This window comes from Vanellus vanellus (assembly GCF_965231255.1).
Source record: "Vanellus vanellus genome assembly, chromosome: 6".
NCBI lineage: Eukaryota > Metazoa > Chordata > Aves > Charadriiformes > Charadriidae > Vanellus > Vanellus vanellus.
The window spans coordinates 59,188,567-59,205,418 of NC_138911.1; the positions used below are offsets into that span (position 1 = coordinate 59,188,567).

At 50.8% G+C, this 16,852-nt stretch overlaps 1 protein-coding gene across 1 annotated transcript in view; it reads right to left on the minus strand.

Moving 5' to 3' along the window:
* Nucleotides 1-16,400, minus strand: part of KIF26A (kinesin family member 26A) — a gene marked incomplete at its 5' end in the record, with an annotated part of 106,154 nt that extends 89,754 nt beyond the window's left edge. The window contains 2 exons of the mRNA XM_082484939.1: nt 13,555-13,800; nt 16,266-16,400. Of these exons, the coding sequence (XP_082341065.1) occupies nt 13,555-13,800; nt 16,266-16,400 (381 nt within the window). The remainder of the gene's footprint in view (nt 1-13,554; nt 13,801-16,265) is intronic.
* Nucleotides 16,401-16,852: the final 452 nt, after the last annotated feature.

A 16,852-nucleotide genomic window follows, 5' to 3' on the forward strand; every position in this document is an offset into this window, starting at 1 on the left:
ATAAAATTACCCTATATAGGGTCAAAGTCGGTAGGACATGGAAGAAATAACCCAAAAGCTACAAGGATACTGCTTGGGTTCAGTGCTTAGCATCCAAAATTACCTTGGCAATCTCTTAAAGACCTCCGTAGGGGTGGTGTACACAAAAGCAGAGGCAGCCAGCAGGCTGGGAGAAGCACACAAGCAATGTAAGGATGCTTGAGGAGAAACACTACTGCTCTGTTTAATGCTATCAGCTCCTGCCTGCCTGAGGACGTTTCCTACCTCTACCTACAAACACAGTGATTCCCCAACCATTAAGTAAACAGTCTTTGAAGATAACGAAGCTTATTGTAATCTCTCACTGATGTCACTCCTGTGTTGTACTCAGCTGAGCTACAAGACTCCTGGGTTAACCGACTCCTCTGTAAGATCAGGATTACCTTAACTCTTTGCTCTTGCACAGACTTCAGGAATCCAGTCGAGGTGCAGAAAGAAGCAGATTTTTCACACAGTGGATCTACATTCTTTTCTTGTTGAACAAGACATATTTCAGCTCACTCCTTTAGATGCAGGTGAACTGCTTCTGTACCATTATGCTTAGTGAGATGACCTTCTATACCAGACCTTCCACCGCTTCCAAAGAAAGCAGAAGTACAGCCTTTAGTAAGAAGGGGATGCCCTGCACTACTTTCCAACACTGGCAAACTGGGCTGTTGCTCCAGTGGCAAGAAAAAGAGAAAAATCAGATTGAACCTGGAATAGCAAGAGGAATTAAAAAGGAAACTACAAAAAGAAAACACAGGAAAGTAGAGATCTTCCAGTGCATCACCTCAGAGAACAATGTCTTTGTGTTCTCACTTGTGTTCACTTCCCAGGGTCAAGTGTTTATTCTGCATTGCAGTTCCTGAACTATCTACTCCATACTTTTCATTGCACCCAATCCTGCAGGAGTCAAGCCCTCCCACAGCAATAAAAAGCTCAGTGAAGAACTGAGAGTGGGTCAGAAAAGCCAGCCCTGCACATAACGTATCTTTCATGTCATCAAAAGACTCGGCAATAAGAAGCTGAAACCCAACTAAATTCTTACAGCACAAATCAGAGTTATTTTGCTCTTGAGCTGTGTGTGCTTAGGAGTAGCCATGACCAGAATAATAAAAGGATATACAGCACAAAGCCGAGAAAAGGGGCTCAGGTTGTGGCTGAATATTCACACTCAGTGTCAGTCCCAAGGCAAATTTCTTTTGGAAAGTCTGAATATTATAAGCCTGGGTTGTTTGCCTCTTGGATAAGCTATGTCTCACTTATACCAAACAGACCCTAGCACTATTTCTACATACACACACAGGTAATTATGTTCCCACTGAACAGAAAAATGAAGAGGATGTGCTGGAAAAAAAGCAGACAGAGGTAATGATACCCACATAGAGAGACGGATTTGGAGTACAGACATTGACCCAGTTCTGCAGTCTGGCTTCCTCTTCATTTCACCAGTATAAATCAACTGAAACTACACAGCTCCAACAGGCTTCATTTTCCACCTGTTAATACAGGTTTTCAATTCCACTGTCAATAAAAGAACCACGATGCAAACTATTACGAAATGAAAATCCAGTGCTGTGTGTAACTGAAGACAGAAGGAGAGAGATGTACAGCCAGATTCAGGACGACATATTGCTGAAAATACTCTTCCCTAAACCCAGTCATGGCTCCCCAAAGGGTTGTTACCAAAGACAACTTTCCAGTGCCAAACACCCCACTGGGAGCCAGTAAGGCCATACGCTGAGGCCGGGGTGTTGCTGCTACTCATGATCAAACTGGCAAACACCGAGCACAAAGTCCACCATTCCATGCAAACATTGGAGAACTGCCCATTCATATTCTGTTTCACAGGTAAAACATGGCAGGCAGAGAAGCTCTCCAAATCACACAATCATTTTTCTAATCATTTAGCTCTTTGTGGAGGTCTCAAATTTTAAACGTGAATAAAAAGTAACTTTACCAAAGTTCAGCCAAGTGGCAGTAAGATTGTACAAGGTGGCAGGTTAAAGCATCTCGTATTTATAAGTAGGAAATTCAGAAAGGGCCCCCAGGGATCCCAATGCAAGACATGAAGGTGTAATTAAAAACCATAAATCCATCAAATGAAAAATATGTAAACTTAATACGTTAACTCATATATTTTTCTTCCCCGACCACATTTGTCTTACTCTACGCTCCTTTGGAGCCTACAAATAAAAAATTAACAATATCAGAAGAAATATTTCTTAATATGTGGAATGCAAATATCAATAATAAACGCTTTTTACTTTATTCTTACAGGTAATTTCTGAAAGAAGCTCTCTCAGCAGACTGCTGAGACTCTGTGCATATTATAAATTACTTCAACTGTACCTCCTCTTTACAAAACCCACAAAAGGACAATATCTTACGGTGTTTCCATGCCACTCAATCATCCACACAAAATTACCCTTGTGAGAGCTTGTTGGAGGAATGTCAAATGTACTTGCCTTTCTTTGCAACAAAATCTTCAGAGAAAGACGGCAAAATAGCTCACTTCTGCCTTCACAGTTACACAAGCTACACTAACACCTGAATATTTTAACCGGAGACTCTGGGTTTAACTTTATATTTAATTACAGGCTACAGGCAAAATAGTTACAGGCCAAATCCTGGCCCGTGTTTCACCCACAGCATAGTTTTCAAGATATCTTAGCTTACAAAAGCTCCGCAGCACCTGTAGTTCATATTAAGGCTAAGGCATTTCTTCTGAACGCGGTATTTGGGACAAACCAGCCCTTCCATCTTCTGCCCACCTACCAGAAAAGGAGCACCAACATTGCCCAGAAATGACAGTAGCAAAGACACCTGTGCTTCGCCTTCATCCTTCAAAGGCCAAATTTTGAAGAGCAAACTTGTTCCTTATCACTAATGACTGTTTCCTTGGGTCCAGATGGCCCAGGGCCAGGCAGCAGCATGGGAACACCTCTAATGCTGGGTGCGTCATGAGGAAGAGGGCATACACGCGGGGATTATGCGACATTTTCATCAAGGGTTGAACTCCGATTCCTCTCTGTTACTGGAGCACCCCTTCTCACAAGCGGAGCAGCCGGGTCCCTATACAAACACACACGTACGCATTTTCAACACAAAAACGATGCACCATCCCGACATGGCTAATGTTTCTCAAATAACACAAAAATGTCAGCCAAACACCCCCTTTTCAAATGCTCAGCAATCAATTTCATTAAATCCAGTCCAAAACACTAACACCACTCTGCTGCTCTTTCAACGCAACACACAGTCCAACACTGGCAGAGGTTGGCATGATCTTTACACTTGTCCTAAGCACATGTACCACATGGGAAGCAAAATCCTCCTCACCCTGGCTGCCTACGCTTCCTTCAGTCATTTGGACATCAGGTGCTCTGGCATCATTAGTCAAGCTTCACCTGCTGAACAGAGGCCAGACCTGTCCAACTTTTGCTGACTATTTATTGCAGCTGAAAATCATTTCCTTTCACGGAACAGGCTGTGTGGGATGCTCCCAGTCTGGGCTGGTGACTGGTGACCTAGGCCTGGAAGTGGTCTTGGCTTCTGGAGCCAATATCCACACCAACATCTACCCAGCACTCCACAGACGAAGAGAGAACATTTTAAGGTTTGGCTCTTGGCCTCTTAACCCTCCTGGGAACTGTGCCATTGTTCGCTATAGCCTGGCTGCAGTTGGGCAGTAGATACAAGCAGTTGCTTTTACCCTACACAGTAGACAATTTCGTGTTAAAGAGAGGGTCTGTCACAACATCAGCATGTTTTGTCCAGAGGCACTCAAAGAGGACTCCACAGCTACCAAGGAAAGAGCTGAATCCTTTCACCACTCCACACCAAGCAGTACAGAGAGCTGCTACAGATGACCCAAAAGTAGTAAAGCAACTGAAACAAGGATGGCCAGGTTTCCTGACTGTACAAGCCACTTGCATGATAATTCCAACAGCTGTTGAAACTGCCACATCCCAGAATCCCTGGAGACACATTGCGCTCTGGGGATGACAACAGCTCCCGGTGCCCTGTTTTGGGATGGGAATCAGACGTGTACCACCAATCCAGCATGATGCCATTGACCTCAACCACCCCACCAGGCTCACCTCCTCCAAAACACTCAGCAGTACCGCTCTGAGTACCTGGGCACAGCCACCACCACTGAACTGCTCAGGAGCCACATAAGATGCAAAATCAGCAGGCAACCCCTGGAAAAAAATAATTTTACTTGCTAAAGCTGCAGGCAAAGCTGTACTTCTGTACTCTGAAGTCCGGGAGAATAAAAACAATGCCAAAAGGAGTAAATACATGCTACAAGACATAATACATTGAGAACAACACAACGCAATTAAAAAAAAAAAAAGAGTACAATACAAACTGAGTACATCCAACTTCCCAAATGACTTAAAACACAAAGCCAAACGCTGCCCATTTACAGTATAATCAGCACTGATCAATATATACACACCAACAGCGACACAAACCATGCTGTAACAAATTGCATGTTGCGGTAAAACAGGAAACGCATTTAAACATAATCTTTTGAATGCTGTGAGAACTCGGACTAATGCTTCACTTTCACAGTTAATGCTGAAAGCCAGTCAATGCCCAGCCTAGCCAGACGTATCACATTTCAGTTTTGTACAGAAGGCTTCCCATCCCATCCACCGAGCAGTGTAAAATCCCTCAGCAACATTAGGGGAAGATTTGCTAAGAGCTAAATGAAAATTGATCATTTTCCCACAGCCGTCCGGCGTTCCAATCAATTCTGCACAGGCATTGACGTATGGTAATGCCGGCCCGGCCCCAGCCGAAACTCAGAGCAGCCTGCCAAACTCCAGGAACGCTGATCAAAGACTGATTTTAAGGCTTGACTCAGAAAGAAGGATAATTGTGCGCACCTAAGCCTTTTTTTGTGAGCAAGTGCTGAGATTTCGCTGATTCACTGTATGTTAGGGTGATGCACACAACAGTCAGACTCTTAGTGATAAAAGAAACATGCAACAATGGCATTATGTTGCCTAAAATAGGTGGATATATTTATACCAGTTAAACATTCTTTCTCCAATGTGAAAATGAACATCTGCCAGCTACGCCTTAAAAGCTCGTGCAGCTTCAAAGTAAAGAAGTCAGTCCAAAGAACTATACACCAAAAGTTTACACTTTAACTTATCCTAAAGGAGAATACACTACTCCTGCAAAGTGACATATCCCCACCACCACTCTTGCTCGGAATATCATTTGAAGCTTTGGTCTTGGGTTCCTCTACAAAGTTTTCCTTATTCTATTCTAAAATAAAAATAATAAAAAAAGAAAAAATAGTAAGTAACACTTTGGCATAAACTTCAACAGCAGTATGAGGGACTGAAGCAACTAATGAGTTCCCGGTTTACTACGAGGCCACATCACATTTCCACAAGACAGCTTTCCAGTTTCATCACAGGAAGGCACAGAGCAGTATGCAGATAAACCCCTTTTAGATAGCACTGGTGCAGCTCTAATCCACGCTCCCTGAGCTGAGCTGATACCTGCTACTTAAGCAAGCTCCCCTCTGCCTGCACATACACCACAGCACCTTCAGCCCCTTTACACAGCCTCACCACTCCCCTCCTGGTGAACTGGCAGATTTTCAGGACTATCTTTTACCACCTTCATGGTTATCTGAAGTCCCTGGCTTTGTTTGCTGTGTTTTCTGTAGCAGAGACCCCAGCCCCAGAATCCTCTCCCCTATCCCCAAAGAGACACCCGACCTGAAAGTTCATTCGCCAGTCAGACTCCACTGGTTTCTGTGTCCCTCTAGTATTATATATTCTTCCTTACTACGCATATTACAGGAGCGGTCAGCCCTACTAAGAACAGCAGTGGATGATGCTTGACACCATCCATACAAGCCAACAGCAAGACAGGCCCCACAACAACAACGAAGAAAAATAGTATTACTGGAAGTGGACAAAAGATGTAACCATTTACTCTCTGCTGGACAAAGGAGAAATTAAGCACGTGGATATTAAGCAGCATGTCCAAATTCGCAAAGTCAGGGAAAGATTTACAGATTAAATTCAGGTCTTGCATCCCTGCCCTGTGTCTAAACGGGACACAGATCCTCCTGTTAACAAAGGCAGCCGGAGCCGTGATTCTCCTGAAAGTAAGGCCCAGGCGTTCTCCCATTAGCTGCTGATATGAAAGACTACGCAAAAATGAGTAGACACTTGTAAAAGAAATCAGCCTCTTCCTGATCACAAGCACAGCCAGCAGGGGAGACAAGACTCCCACCTTCCTGAAGATGCTTTCCATTTGGGGATATACTGAACACGTGAGTACAAAAATAGTTATTCCACAGAGCTGCAGGTCTGAAGTCAGAGAATAAGGAGACAAATCCAGACAAACCAAATTCCATAGATTCCCAGTAAATAAAAGAAAATGAGGATACAATGCTCCCAAACGGACAGCTGCCTGCCACACTCAATGTGAGGAATATCCAAATAGATCTAGTTCCTGAAGGTAATCCAATTTTGAGAAAGGCAAGAGCATCGTCACGGAAAAATCCTCCACAAGACACGCACACATTTCCAGATAGATTCTCCTCCTCTAGCCAGGGTGAAGCAAAATCTCCGCTCGCTTGTCAGGACAAAATGTTCATCAGCCAGCTGAAAACCCAGGGACTAACTGGCTCTTCTCTGCGTCAGCATCCTCGCTGTGGGAAGGAGGATTCAGACCCACAGAGTGCAGTTATCGCGGGGTACCCGAGCAGCAGGAGACCCATGCAGCAACTGTGTACACGGTAGGCAATCCTGGTCTTGGGAAAGAAAAATCCCATGGTGGTTTCAGCCATCCCCCGCTCCAATACCCTGCGGTGTCGGGTCCAGAGCAGCAGCCACTATCCGCTGCTGTGGGCCGGGGCAGAGGAGGATGACTACTGCCTCCTACAACCTCACTGTTAACAAGTCAGAGGTTGGGATCACTGTAGGTGGAAACTCTTGGCAAAAACAATAAAGCAGCTACTACATATTTCAACAGGTTCAAAGTAACCTCAGATGTTAGGAGCAGATGCTCTTTTCCACCCCCTGGGATTATGAAATGGTTTATGTGTTTCCTCCCTTTTCCCTAATAGGGCAGGGTGCTGAAGAAATGAGCTAGAGAAAGAGACGGAGCAATACTAATTACCCTCAGCTACCCAGGAGACCGCAGTACCTTCAGCTAATTGCGCAATCCCCGCTCCCCCACTTCAGATCCCCCAGTGAGAAGGTCTCTTGCCTCCGGCATCTGAACTGCAAGATAATCCCACTCACCTGTATTTTAAAAGGGCATGCTTAAAAATCCTTAACGTCTAAAGCAAACTCATTACAATTAGTTTCCACGGCCTATCATATAGCATGGGGGCTACCGCACTGACTGAAACGAGGGAAGTGCTCATGTCAACACATTTGACACAGTGTTGTCACTAACCCCATTATTAGACGGCACACGTACCTGAAACCCACATCTGAGCTCATAGCCTGAAGCACTCCACAGCCAAGTCTCTGCAAGAGTCTCTCTCACAAAATTAAATATTAAAAGTGCATCTCAAAAAAAAAAAAAAAATGCCCCGTAGTTTCATATTTATTAACTATGACATTACTTTTCCACTTATGCATTTCTAAAATGTTAAATACAGAACACTTTAAGGTGCATTTAGTGCTTGTAAAGAGCCCTGAAAACTGGATTCCTCTAGAGAGGAATCTGTAGAAGACAGTTCTCCCACTCACTTCCCCTTATCTACCCCAACCCAGTTGCAGAAAGGCCTCCCATGAAAAGAAAATCAGCCCCTCAGTAACAGAGGACACCAAAGTTAACCAAGATGGAGCACGGGGTTTCTAAATCATCACCAGGACTACCAAATTCCAGGTGACCATGCCACTGAGTAGAAAGGGCTGACACATTAATAGAAAACAACGGATACAGGAAGAAAAACTCCACAAAACATCAGGAGCTGCTTCTAAAAGCTTAGACCTATTCCAAACGCACTTCAGATGTTGAGAGAAGTCCCCATGCGCTCCAAAGCCTCCCTCTTTCAGGGAAGCGTGAGCCTGCAGGTAAACGCTAAGGACACAGAGCCCTCTCCCAGGCTCCTCCATGTGCAGCAAAGGCTCCCGAAATGCCCAACAGTGCCCACAACCCCGAGGAGACAGGTACTGGCAGCCAGGGATCATGCAAGCTCTCCTTGCTACTAGCCCTGCTGACACCACCCTGTCAGAGTGGCCAAGGTGGGAATAACAAAGCGTAGCTGACCCTCTCACGTCAAGACCACAGTCCTCAATCCCAGGCCTGTTCTCTTAGCCTGGTTTTCCAAAGCAATGAGAACTGCTGCATTGCCCTTCTCTCCATCCTCCTTGCCACCAGCTCTCCTAAACAGTTTTTGAACCTGTCAAATGAACTGAAATTGAGGTAAAAGGCTCAGAGCGAATCCCTACAACTTCCACAAACTGGCAGTGAGAGAAGTTGGGCAGGACCCACTTGTTATTAATTGTTTGATAAAAGCCAGATGGCCGGGGAGTACTGTCAACTAAACAGTAGTGTGCAGCTCCACAGATGCAGAGAAGGTGCTGCCTCTTACCGAGTCATGGGACAAGGACGGCACAGCTGGGATTGACTCAGAGGGGTGGGAGAGCAAAGGAGGCGAGCAAAGCATCCGTCCTACCGAACCATCCTTCCTTAGTTCTGCTGCTCATGGAAACATGTGGGGATTATTTAGCATACAGGAGAAACCCACAGGAAAGAGCATGCTCCTCCCAAAACTTTGTTCTTCATCTCCCCTTCAGGTGATGCAATCAGCAGCACATACAGGTGTACCAAGAGACCATCACTTTGATCAGAAGCAGGTGTGGTGGGAGTTCAATCCAGGAGCACTGCCTGACATCTGCACAGCTGGGACACGTCAGTGCTAACTGTGTCTCAAGCCACTGCTATCCTCTTCTGTTTTCTGGGAGAAGACGGACTTCCTCCAACTCTAGCTGGTGTAATACACAACCCTGCCAAGGACACGGCAGGCGAGGACTTGCTTAGCTCCCTCAAATGATTCATGGTTCGTTAGCAACCAAAGGCATGACCTGTCCTGGTCACCAAGACTCTGCAGACCAAGGCTGGCAGCATGCCTCTTGGTACCCAACCACAGCTTACCCGGTCAACTGGGAATACAGACAATACTCAGGTTTTTTTAGGTAATGGAGAGAAAGTGTTGCCATCCCACCCGCAATAAAGAGCCCACACTGGCTCTTTTGTCCCTCAAACTCCCGGGGAGCCGTTCAGTGCTGTGCCTCATGTAACACGCACTGCGGATAATGCAACAGGGGAAAAAAAACAGGGAAGAAAAGAAGCGCTCAAAAATTAGGCCAGCAAGAATTTGGCTGAACCCATGCTACCATGCAATATCAATATGCATGTTTCTGCCCCTCCAACCCCCGCCTGCACTGGCTGTGGGTATGATACAAACTGCTCAGAGCCGGGGGGTCAGGGTGAGTATGGGTGGGGAGAGAGGAAATGGGGTGTCTGAATCCCCGGGCTGGGAGAAACCCAATCCTCAATGCTAATCACTTCCAAAGCGAACTTCTCCTGACCTTGGCCTCCTTTCAGTACTGATGATAAAAAAAAAATAAAATAAATCTTTTATTCCAGTATAACTGGGTATGATTATTACTTTTCTATACACAAAATATTTATACCAGTGTAAAACCCTTCTGTGGATGTAGTTGTATCCATGTGCGCGTTTTTCACCCCAGGAGAGCTTTCTTCCTCTGCTCATACAGGATTAGCTAAAACCATTTTACGGTAGCTCTATGTCCTTAAGGCTACTGCCTGAGCTGGAGGGAGCGCAGAATTTACTTCCAGCGATGCAGCTGCAGGAGCACATCTCTCATGTTGGACAGTCCCCTCCTGTCCCCTTCCTTTCGGAGACACACACCTCTCTCTGACATACACCGCTTTAGAAACGACAGCACGTTTGGGTTTACCGAACAGGGGCACCACGCAAATTAATTAATTAGCATTTGTGAAGCACTGTGAAGATTTTAGGTGCTAAGTATTATTATTACTAATTTAATCTACATCCCCATTCAGTCCTCAGCCTCTCCTGTGAAACTGCCAACAGTGATGCCAATTAGCAGTAATTGTTGCGGTGGTTTTGTGACAGGGCTATTTGCCAAGTGGGAGTGAGACAGAGACCACCAACTCATTTCCCATGGATTGCCCCACAGCTGCCAACAGCGACAACTTCCAGGCACAACAACCTGCTCTCCACTCCAGCCACAACCCTGGAGGTAGGAGATCCTGTATCCCATTACCAGCTCCCCTGGGACCCAGCCTGCAAGGCACATACAAAGCTTTTAATTAGGGATAAACCAAGGCACCTTTTTTTTTTGGTTGTTGGTTTTTTGGTTTTTTGTTTGTTTTTTTTTCTTCATTCTCCACTACTTCGGTACATAACCCAGCAACTGATGCTGATACTGCAATACCAAAATGCTAATCCGGAATAATTTCAGCTTCCACTTTGCTCGTTTCCATCCTTGCTTGATGGAAAAATCACATTTTGGTTCACACACAGGCCCCACTGTGGCGGCAAACTGTAAAGGCAACAGCAGTGAAAAGAAGGGAATTGACAGCGTGGGGTGCCGTAAATCTTGTGCTGCGGAGAACTGTTTAAAGAGTTTTAACACAAGCAAAGGGGTGTATCTTTTTATCAGCTGTCCACAGAGATTTGGAGGACTTTAAAGAGACACAAACAACTAACAGTATTCTGTAATCAATGCACATCATCTGAGCACCGAAACTTTTAAATTATTTATATATTTTAAATACATCTAATTGAAAGGACAGCAACACATAAACTGTATGAATCATAGCCCTCTCAAGCAATTAGATCTGTTATCCCCGCCGACTGCAAACAGTAGGTTGGCTTTTTATTCTAATGTGAAGTCAATCCCTTGTCAGCTGCCCCACGCATGAGAATACACCTCCGCTCTTTCATCAGGAAAGGTATCAACAGCAGGAAACTAGCCCTTCTTTCATCTCTGAGGCACCCACCCACCTTTCCAAAGGGTTTTCAACCAGGTGTGGAAATCTTTCTGAATCTGCGCTGAAAGATCCCTTAATTATTAGGGCAAAGGAGGTAAATCCTTTGAGAGCAGCAGCAGTAACCTTCTGGTGTTTACTCATCCAGCAGTTGCTTAGTTTGACAGTACGTTAGAGGAGCTTGTAAGAAACTCTTTGCACTTTTATTGTACGGGCTCCTCTTACGGAGAGGAGCTGCTTTTTCAGATGTCTTGTTATATAATTAAACAAGAAAGGAAGGAGGAAAAAAAAAAGCAAGCCGCCTTTCTGGCACAAACATTACAAAGTGCTCAACCTGCCAGCATATTGCATCAGATTCCCACTGCAAGGCCAATTCACGGCAGCTGAGTAGCCGAACCCCCGGCTGTTATCTCCCGCTAACCTACTTCACACTCCGAAGGCAGTAAGTAGGAGTGTTTATTGCATCTTCCTTCCTGAGGAGCTGCTCACTACACCAGGGTTAGTGGGGGTTTGAGCTTGCAATTAGGCTAGAGGTCCTACAAGCGTTAGGAAATATATTTTTTGTTTTGTTTTCATTTTCAACATATAACCCTACAGTATGCTACTCAATAAGTAAACTCCAGGTATCTGTAACTCTGTGATCAGGTCTCTCGAGGTTCTGACGCTGTGATGACTACGTCATGATGATTCTATTACGGTCTTAGGCATGCTTTGAAACCCTGCAGAAAAGGGGGATTAATTTACCCATCATCGAGTGCTTATCAAGGAAGTCCCCTGAGACCTGCAGGAACGAGACCACACAAACAGGCCTTTGCTCACGGGTCTCCTCACCTGAACACCTGGCCGAGGCCCCCCGACTCTCCCGCACCGGCGGCTTTTCTTTTCCCATGACAGAGATCCGCTCCCAGATAGGACACTATTCTTTAGGGCTGAGGCCCACCCCAACAACGGGAACGGAGGTTTTAGGTGCTCCTCGCTAAAGCAGCCTGTATCGCATGCACCTCACAAGGGGAAATTAAACTTCTTGCCGCCGTTCGCAGCGATCCAGAAAACAAAAGGTCCGGCAGCCCTGAATTCAATGAGATAAGATACGTGACCTTTTACACTGCAGAAATAAGAGCCCGCTCCAAACCGAGCGAGTCAATAGAGGGACTCCTGTTGATTTCAAAGGGCTTTGGATCCGGCCTGAAAATACAAACCTCGCTGCACATTCGGACACTGCTCCACAATGCACTCCCAAACAAAACTATATTTAGATTCAATGGGAATTCTGTAGATCATACAGGAACTCTTTGAATGAAAATGAAGGTCAGTAGGGCTTGGCTTCCTCTTCAGACCCTCCCCCCTATTCTTGCAAACATCCAGATAAGCATTGTTTAGAAAACAATACATTACTTCCAAATGTTATCAAAAACCCAACACACGTTGTGTGTGCCCTGAAACAGAATCTCAGGGTCTTCTGTTGCATTTTGCCCCGTCAGCTAATCCTTAGATCTCCTCAGGTGCTCAGGCGGGACTCTCTGTCAAGACTCTGTATTTTTTCACCTGTCTCACCTCTCAAAAGTTTTGTTTCACATGCCCTCACTAAAGGAATAAAGACCTCTGATACGCAGAAAACAAACACGGAAAGAAAAAACTGTGCAGGCAACTACAATACACACAAATAATGCAGCACATGTGGTAAAGGAAACCTCTGGCGCGCTCATGCGCTTTCTCCATTCACTACCAGACATGAAAGGCCACCGCGAGGCACAAACTGGAGGAAAATGACACAGCCCCGGCTTGCCCCGGCGACGCTAGGGACAGGAATGAGCCCATCGGCCAGGGAGGGACACTCAAGCACCCAGACAGCGAAATCCCAGCAAAGCCATCCCGCTCAAACTTTCCTCCAGCGCCACAAACACCAGCGTGTGCTCTCCGCCTGCATTTTACGGGCTCTTCGAAAGGAGGAGCCTGACCCGCTGCTACCGGCAGCTTCTCGTCGGCAGGATGAAGGCGCAGCAAAGCCCAGCCGGCATCCCCGGGAACGGTGTCACCCGGGCCGGAGGGCACCGCTCCAGCCCGCGCCGAGCGGGACGGGGAGCTCCTCCGCCACCCGGGCTCGACCGAGCGGCGTCCCGGGCGGCACCCGCGCAGCCTCCCGCCCGCTCTCCCGCTCCTCCGGACAAAGTCACTCTTTTTTTTAACTGTTTCTGGCAGCCGGCGACTGTAACAAGAGGGTGAGCGTCCCGCCGCACAGTTTCGCTTTTTGATAAAGCCCGGGACGGGAAATCCTTGAACTTCTGAAGAACCCTCCCGGGTTGGAAATCGCCGGCTTTGCCGTCAGGTTCTCCTCCCAAATCCTGCGGGGATGTACACCTGACCCCGCCCGGGCTGTGCGCCCCCCCCCACCGCCCCCCCCCCCGGATCCGCGGACCCCCCCATTCCCCTCTCCACCTCCCGCGACTGCCCGGCGGTGCTCGGCGCTGTACGGGCGGCGTTGGGCTCACTTACCGGCGGGGCGTTGGGCGGGCAGCCGCCGGCGGCCAGCCGTGCCGCCTGCCTCCTCAGCTCGGCCAGCTGGGCCTGGCAGCTCCGGCACCAGACCCCGGCCGCCGCCCGCTCCAGCGGCCGCGGCTCGGCCCCCGCGGCGGCCCCCGCTCCCTCGGGCGGCGGGCGGCTGGCGCAGCGCTCCTCCTCGGCGGCGGCCGGCGGCCTCTTCCGCGGGGAGAGCTCCCGCACCGCGCTCCCCTCCGCCACCTGCGGAGAGAACAGAGCTCAGCGCCGCGGATCGGCGGAGGCAACGCGGCTTCCCACCCGCCCCCCTCGCGGGAAAAAAAAAAAAAAAAAAAAAAAAAGAAAGAAAAAAAAGCCCAGACGCGGGGAGAAGTGTTGTAACTTACCCCCGCCGCCCGGGGCTCAGGTCCCAGACCCTTCCTGCCGGCGGCCGCGATCATGACAGCGGGGGTTGCGCCCCGGCTCCGCGCCCCGCTCCGCTAGTGCGGGCGGAGCGGTGCCCGGCGGCGCGGCCGGCCCGCGGCGCCCATGGCGGGGCGGGGGTCGGGGAGGGGATGGTGGGTGCCAACAGTGATCTCGCCGGTTCCCCGCCGTCCGGGCTGCCGCGCTAGGTGATGTTGCCTCCCATGTTGAGAAGGGAGTGAAGTTTGGGTTGGGAGAGGAAGGCGGAGTGAGCTCCCCACGGCGGCACGGGGAAGGACCCGGAGCACGGGAGCACGTCGGAAAAAAAAAGCTGGAAAAGTGCTCGGGAGGGCAGGGGAGGAGGGGCTGGGCGGGGGCGGGGGGGTGGGGTAAGCGGGGGGGGGGGGGGGGTGAGGGGGGAGCCTCGGCCAGGGCGGGCTGGGGTTTAGGGGTTGGGGGGGGGGGGGGAAGATGGCATTTCATAGTGACCCTATGGGATGGTCCCAAACCGGCGTGACTAAAGCGTGGGCACTCCCGCGGTTGCCTCCTTCACACTCCAAGTTCCTCGGGAGTGGGGGGAAAACGGGCCGGGCTGGGGGTGCCGGTGCCGCTGACAACCGGGTGTCGGTAGGGGCACGCTTCCCCCCTCCGCCCCCGCTGCTGGTGCTCTCCAGCGCGGGGTGGGGGCCCGGTGCTCCCCCCGCCGCGGGCAGATGCGCGGTGCGGCGGGGCAGAGGCACCCCCGGGGCTGGCTCCCCAGGCCGCTCGGCGGGCGCGATGGGATGTTCCTACATGCGAAAATTGACCTGACAGATGGAGAAATTAACGTTCGCAGCTAATTGTCTACTTGGCTGCCGCTCCGGCTCGTATATTTAGCACTTTTCTTTTTTTTTAGGGTTTTGTTGTTCCCTCCCCCCCCACACACACAGAGAGAGAAGTATACGCTGCTGTCTGTCATTACCCACCCCCGCGGCTGCCCGGTCCCGTTGCCCGCGGGGCGGCGGTGGGCAGAGGCCGGGCCGGGCCTGGGCCGTACGGAGCGGAGCGGCCCCGCGGGGCGCAGCGCTGCCGCCGCCGCCGCCACCGCCGTCCCTGTGACCAGAGCGCCACCTGCCGGCGTCGCCGCGGGGCTGCACACGGGAGCCCCCGGTCCCACCCGGGACGGAGCCGGCACCCGGCACCCGACGGGGGAGGCGGCGGCGGTGGCGGCGGCTTCCCCCCGGCGATGCCAAACACGGTTCCTTGTCTCCTTCTCCGCCACCGCGCAGGCGGGTGCTGGTGGCACTGGACCGTGGCGGGGGGTCTGTGGGGTGTGAGCAGCGCCGAGCACAAAGAGTAGGCAAAAACTGGGGGGGGGGGGGGAATCCACTCCACCAAGAGGCACCTTTTGCGGCCGCTTAAACTTTCGCGGCTCTTCCGAGCACGTGTCTGAAGCGTTTTCCCCTCCCCCCCCCCAAAATGGGTCCATGCCCCGGCGGGAGCGCTGGGACCATGTGCGCCCCCGGCACAGCCCTGAGTCGCCCCCGCACAGCGGGCAGAACCCTTCGGGGCACTGCGCTCGCTGCCCCCGCTCGCCCGGACCGGTCGCCCGGAGTGCGAGAAAAGTTTGGGTGGGGAGGTGAAGAGGAGAGATGGGGGGAGCGTGGGCTGTTGCCCGGGGGCCGCCGTGTGCCCCTCTCGGGGGGCGGGCGGGGGAAGCGGGTCTGGCACAGACACGTGCCCCCGGTCGTTGCGCCCTGGTCCCTCTTCTGTCGCCTTCCCGGGGCTCTGCAGGTCTTTCGTGTGTCCGATTAACGGCTGCAAAACACTGCCTCGGCTCCACGTCTCAGGTTGGACGGGGCGGGGGGGTAACGAGGTGCGCTCCCCGGCCGGCGCTGGGGCTGAGGGCTGAGCTGGGCTGAGCCCCCTCATTTTCTTATTAAGTTAAAAAAAAAAAAAAAAAAAAAAAACTCCTGGAAATACCGGGACGCGGTGCCCCCACGCCCCATTTGAAGCCAGGGGCACACGAGGCGCCGCGGGGGCGCCCGTGGAGCCGACCGGGCAGCGTGGTCCCCCCACCCGCAGCCGCTCCGCGGTCCCCCCGCGCCTCTCCGCGCCGCTCCGCGGAGCCGCCAGGACTGTTCGTGGTGCTGAAACCCGCCCCGGCACGGCCGCCGCCAACTTCGCACCGCCAACTTCGCCATCCCCTTCCCGTGAGCCGGCCCGGGGCAGGGCAGGGCAGGCAGCCGGATCCCCCACTCCCCCCCCACCCGCCCTCCCCGGTGTCCCCCCAGCCCCTGCCGGGCGCAGGGGCAGGGTCTCCTTACCTTGGCTTTCCTCCGCAGGAGGTGGCTGGTGAAGCCGAAGATGATGTCCGAGTCCAAGCACAAGGCTCCGATCTCCAGCAGGCTGGGGTTTTTCCTCGTGGCGTTGGAGGCATCGGGCGATTTTTGAAAAGCCATAGTTTGGCGTTGGAAATATCCGGCTCCCTGAGCGGAGGCGATGTATTTGTATACACACAGAGAGAAAGAGAAAATAGAAAAAAAAAAAAAAAAGAAAAAAATAAAGGAGAAAATAGCAAACACCTCCCACCCCTTAAAAAAAGAAGAATGGGGAAAAAAAAAAAAAAAAAGAAAAGAAAAGAAAAAAGCCAGGCGCGGGTGAGTTACTCCTTCATCTGCCAGGATGCGCGCTGCCGGGGCGAGGTAGCCAGCAGCCGGGCAGACCCACCAGCCTCCCTGCCTCTCTCTGCCTCCCCCCGCCGCTCTCCCTCCCTCCCTCCATCCCTCCCGTTTTACACTCCCCCCCCTTCCAGCGCACCTTGCCTGACGAGCGCGGGTGCGGGCCGCTCAGCGCCCCGCCGGCGCCGGGGGCCGGGGCCGCCGCTGCGCGGGGTAGCGGGGCGGCCGGCAGC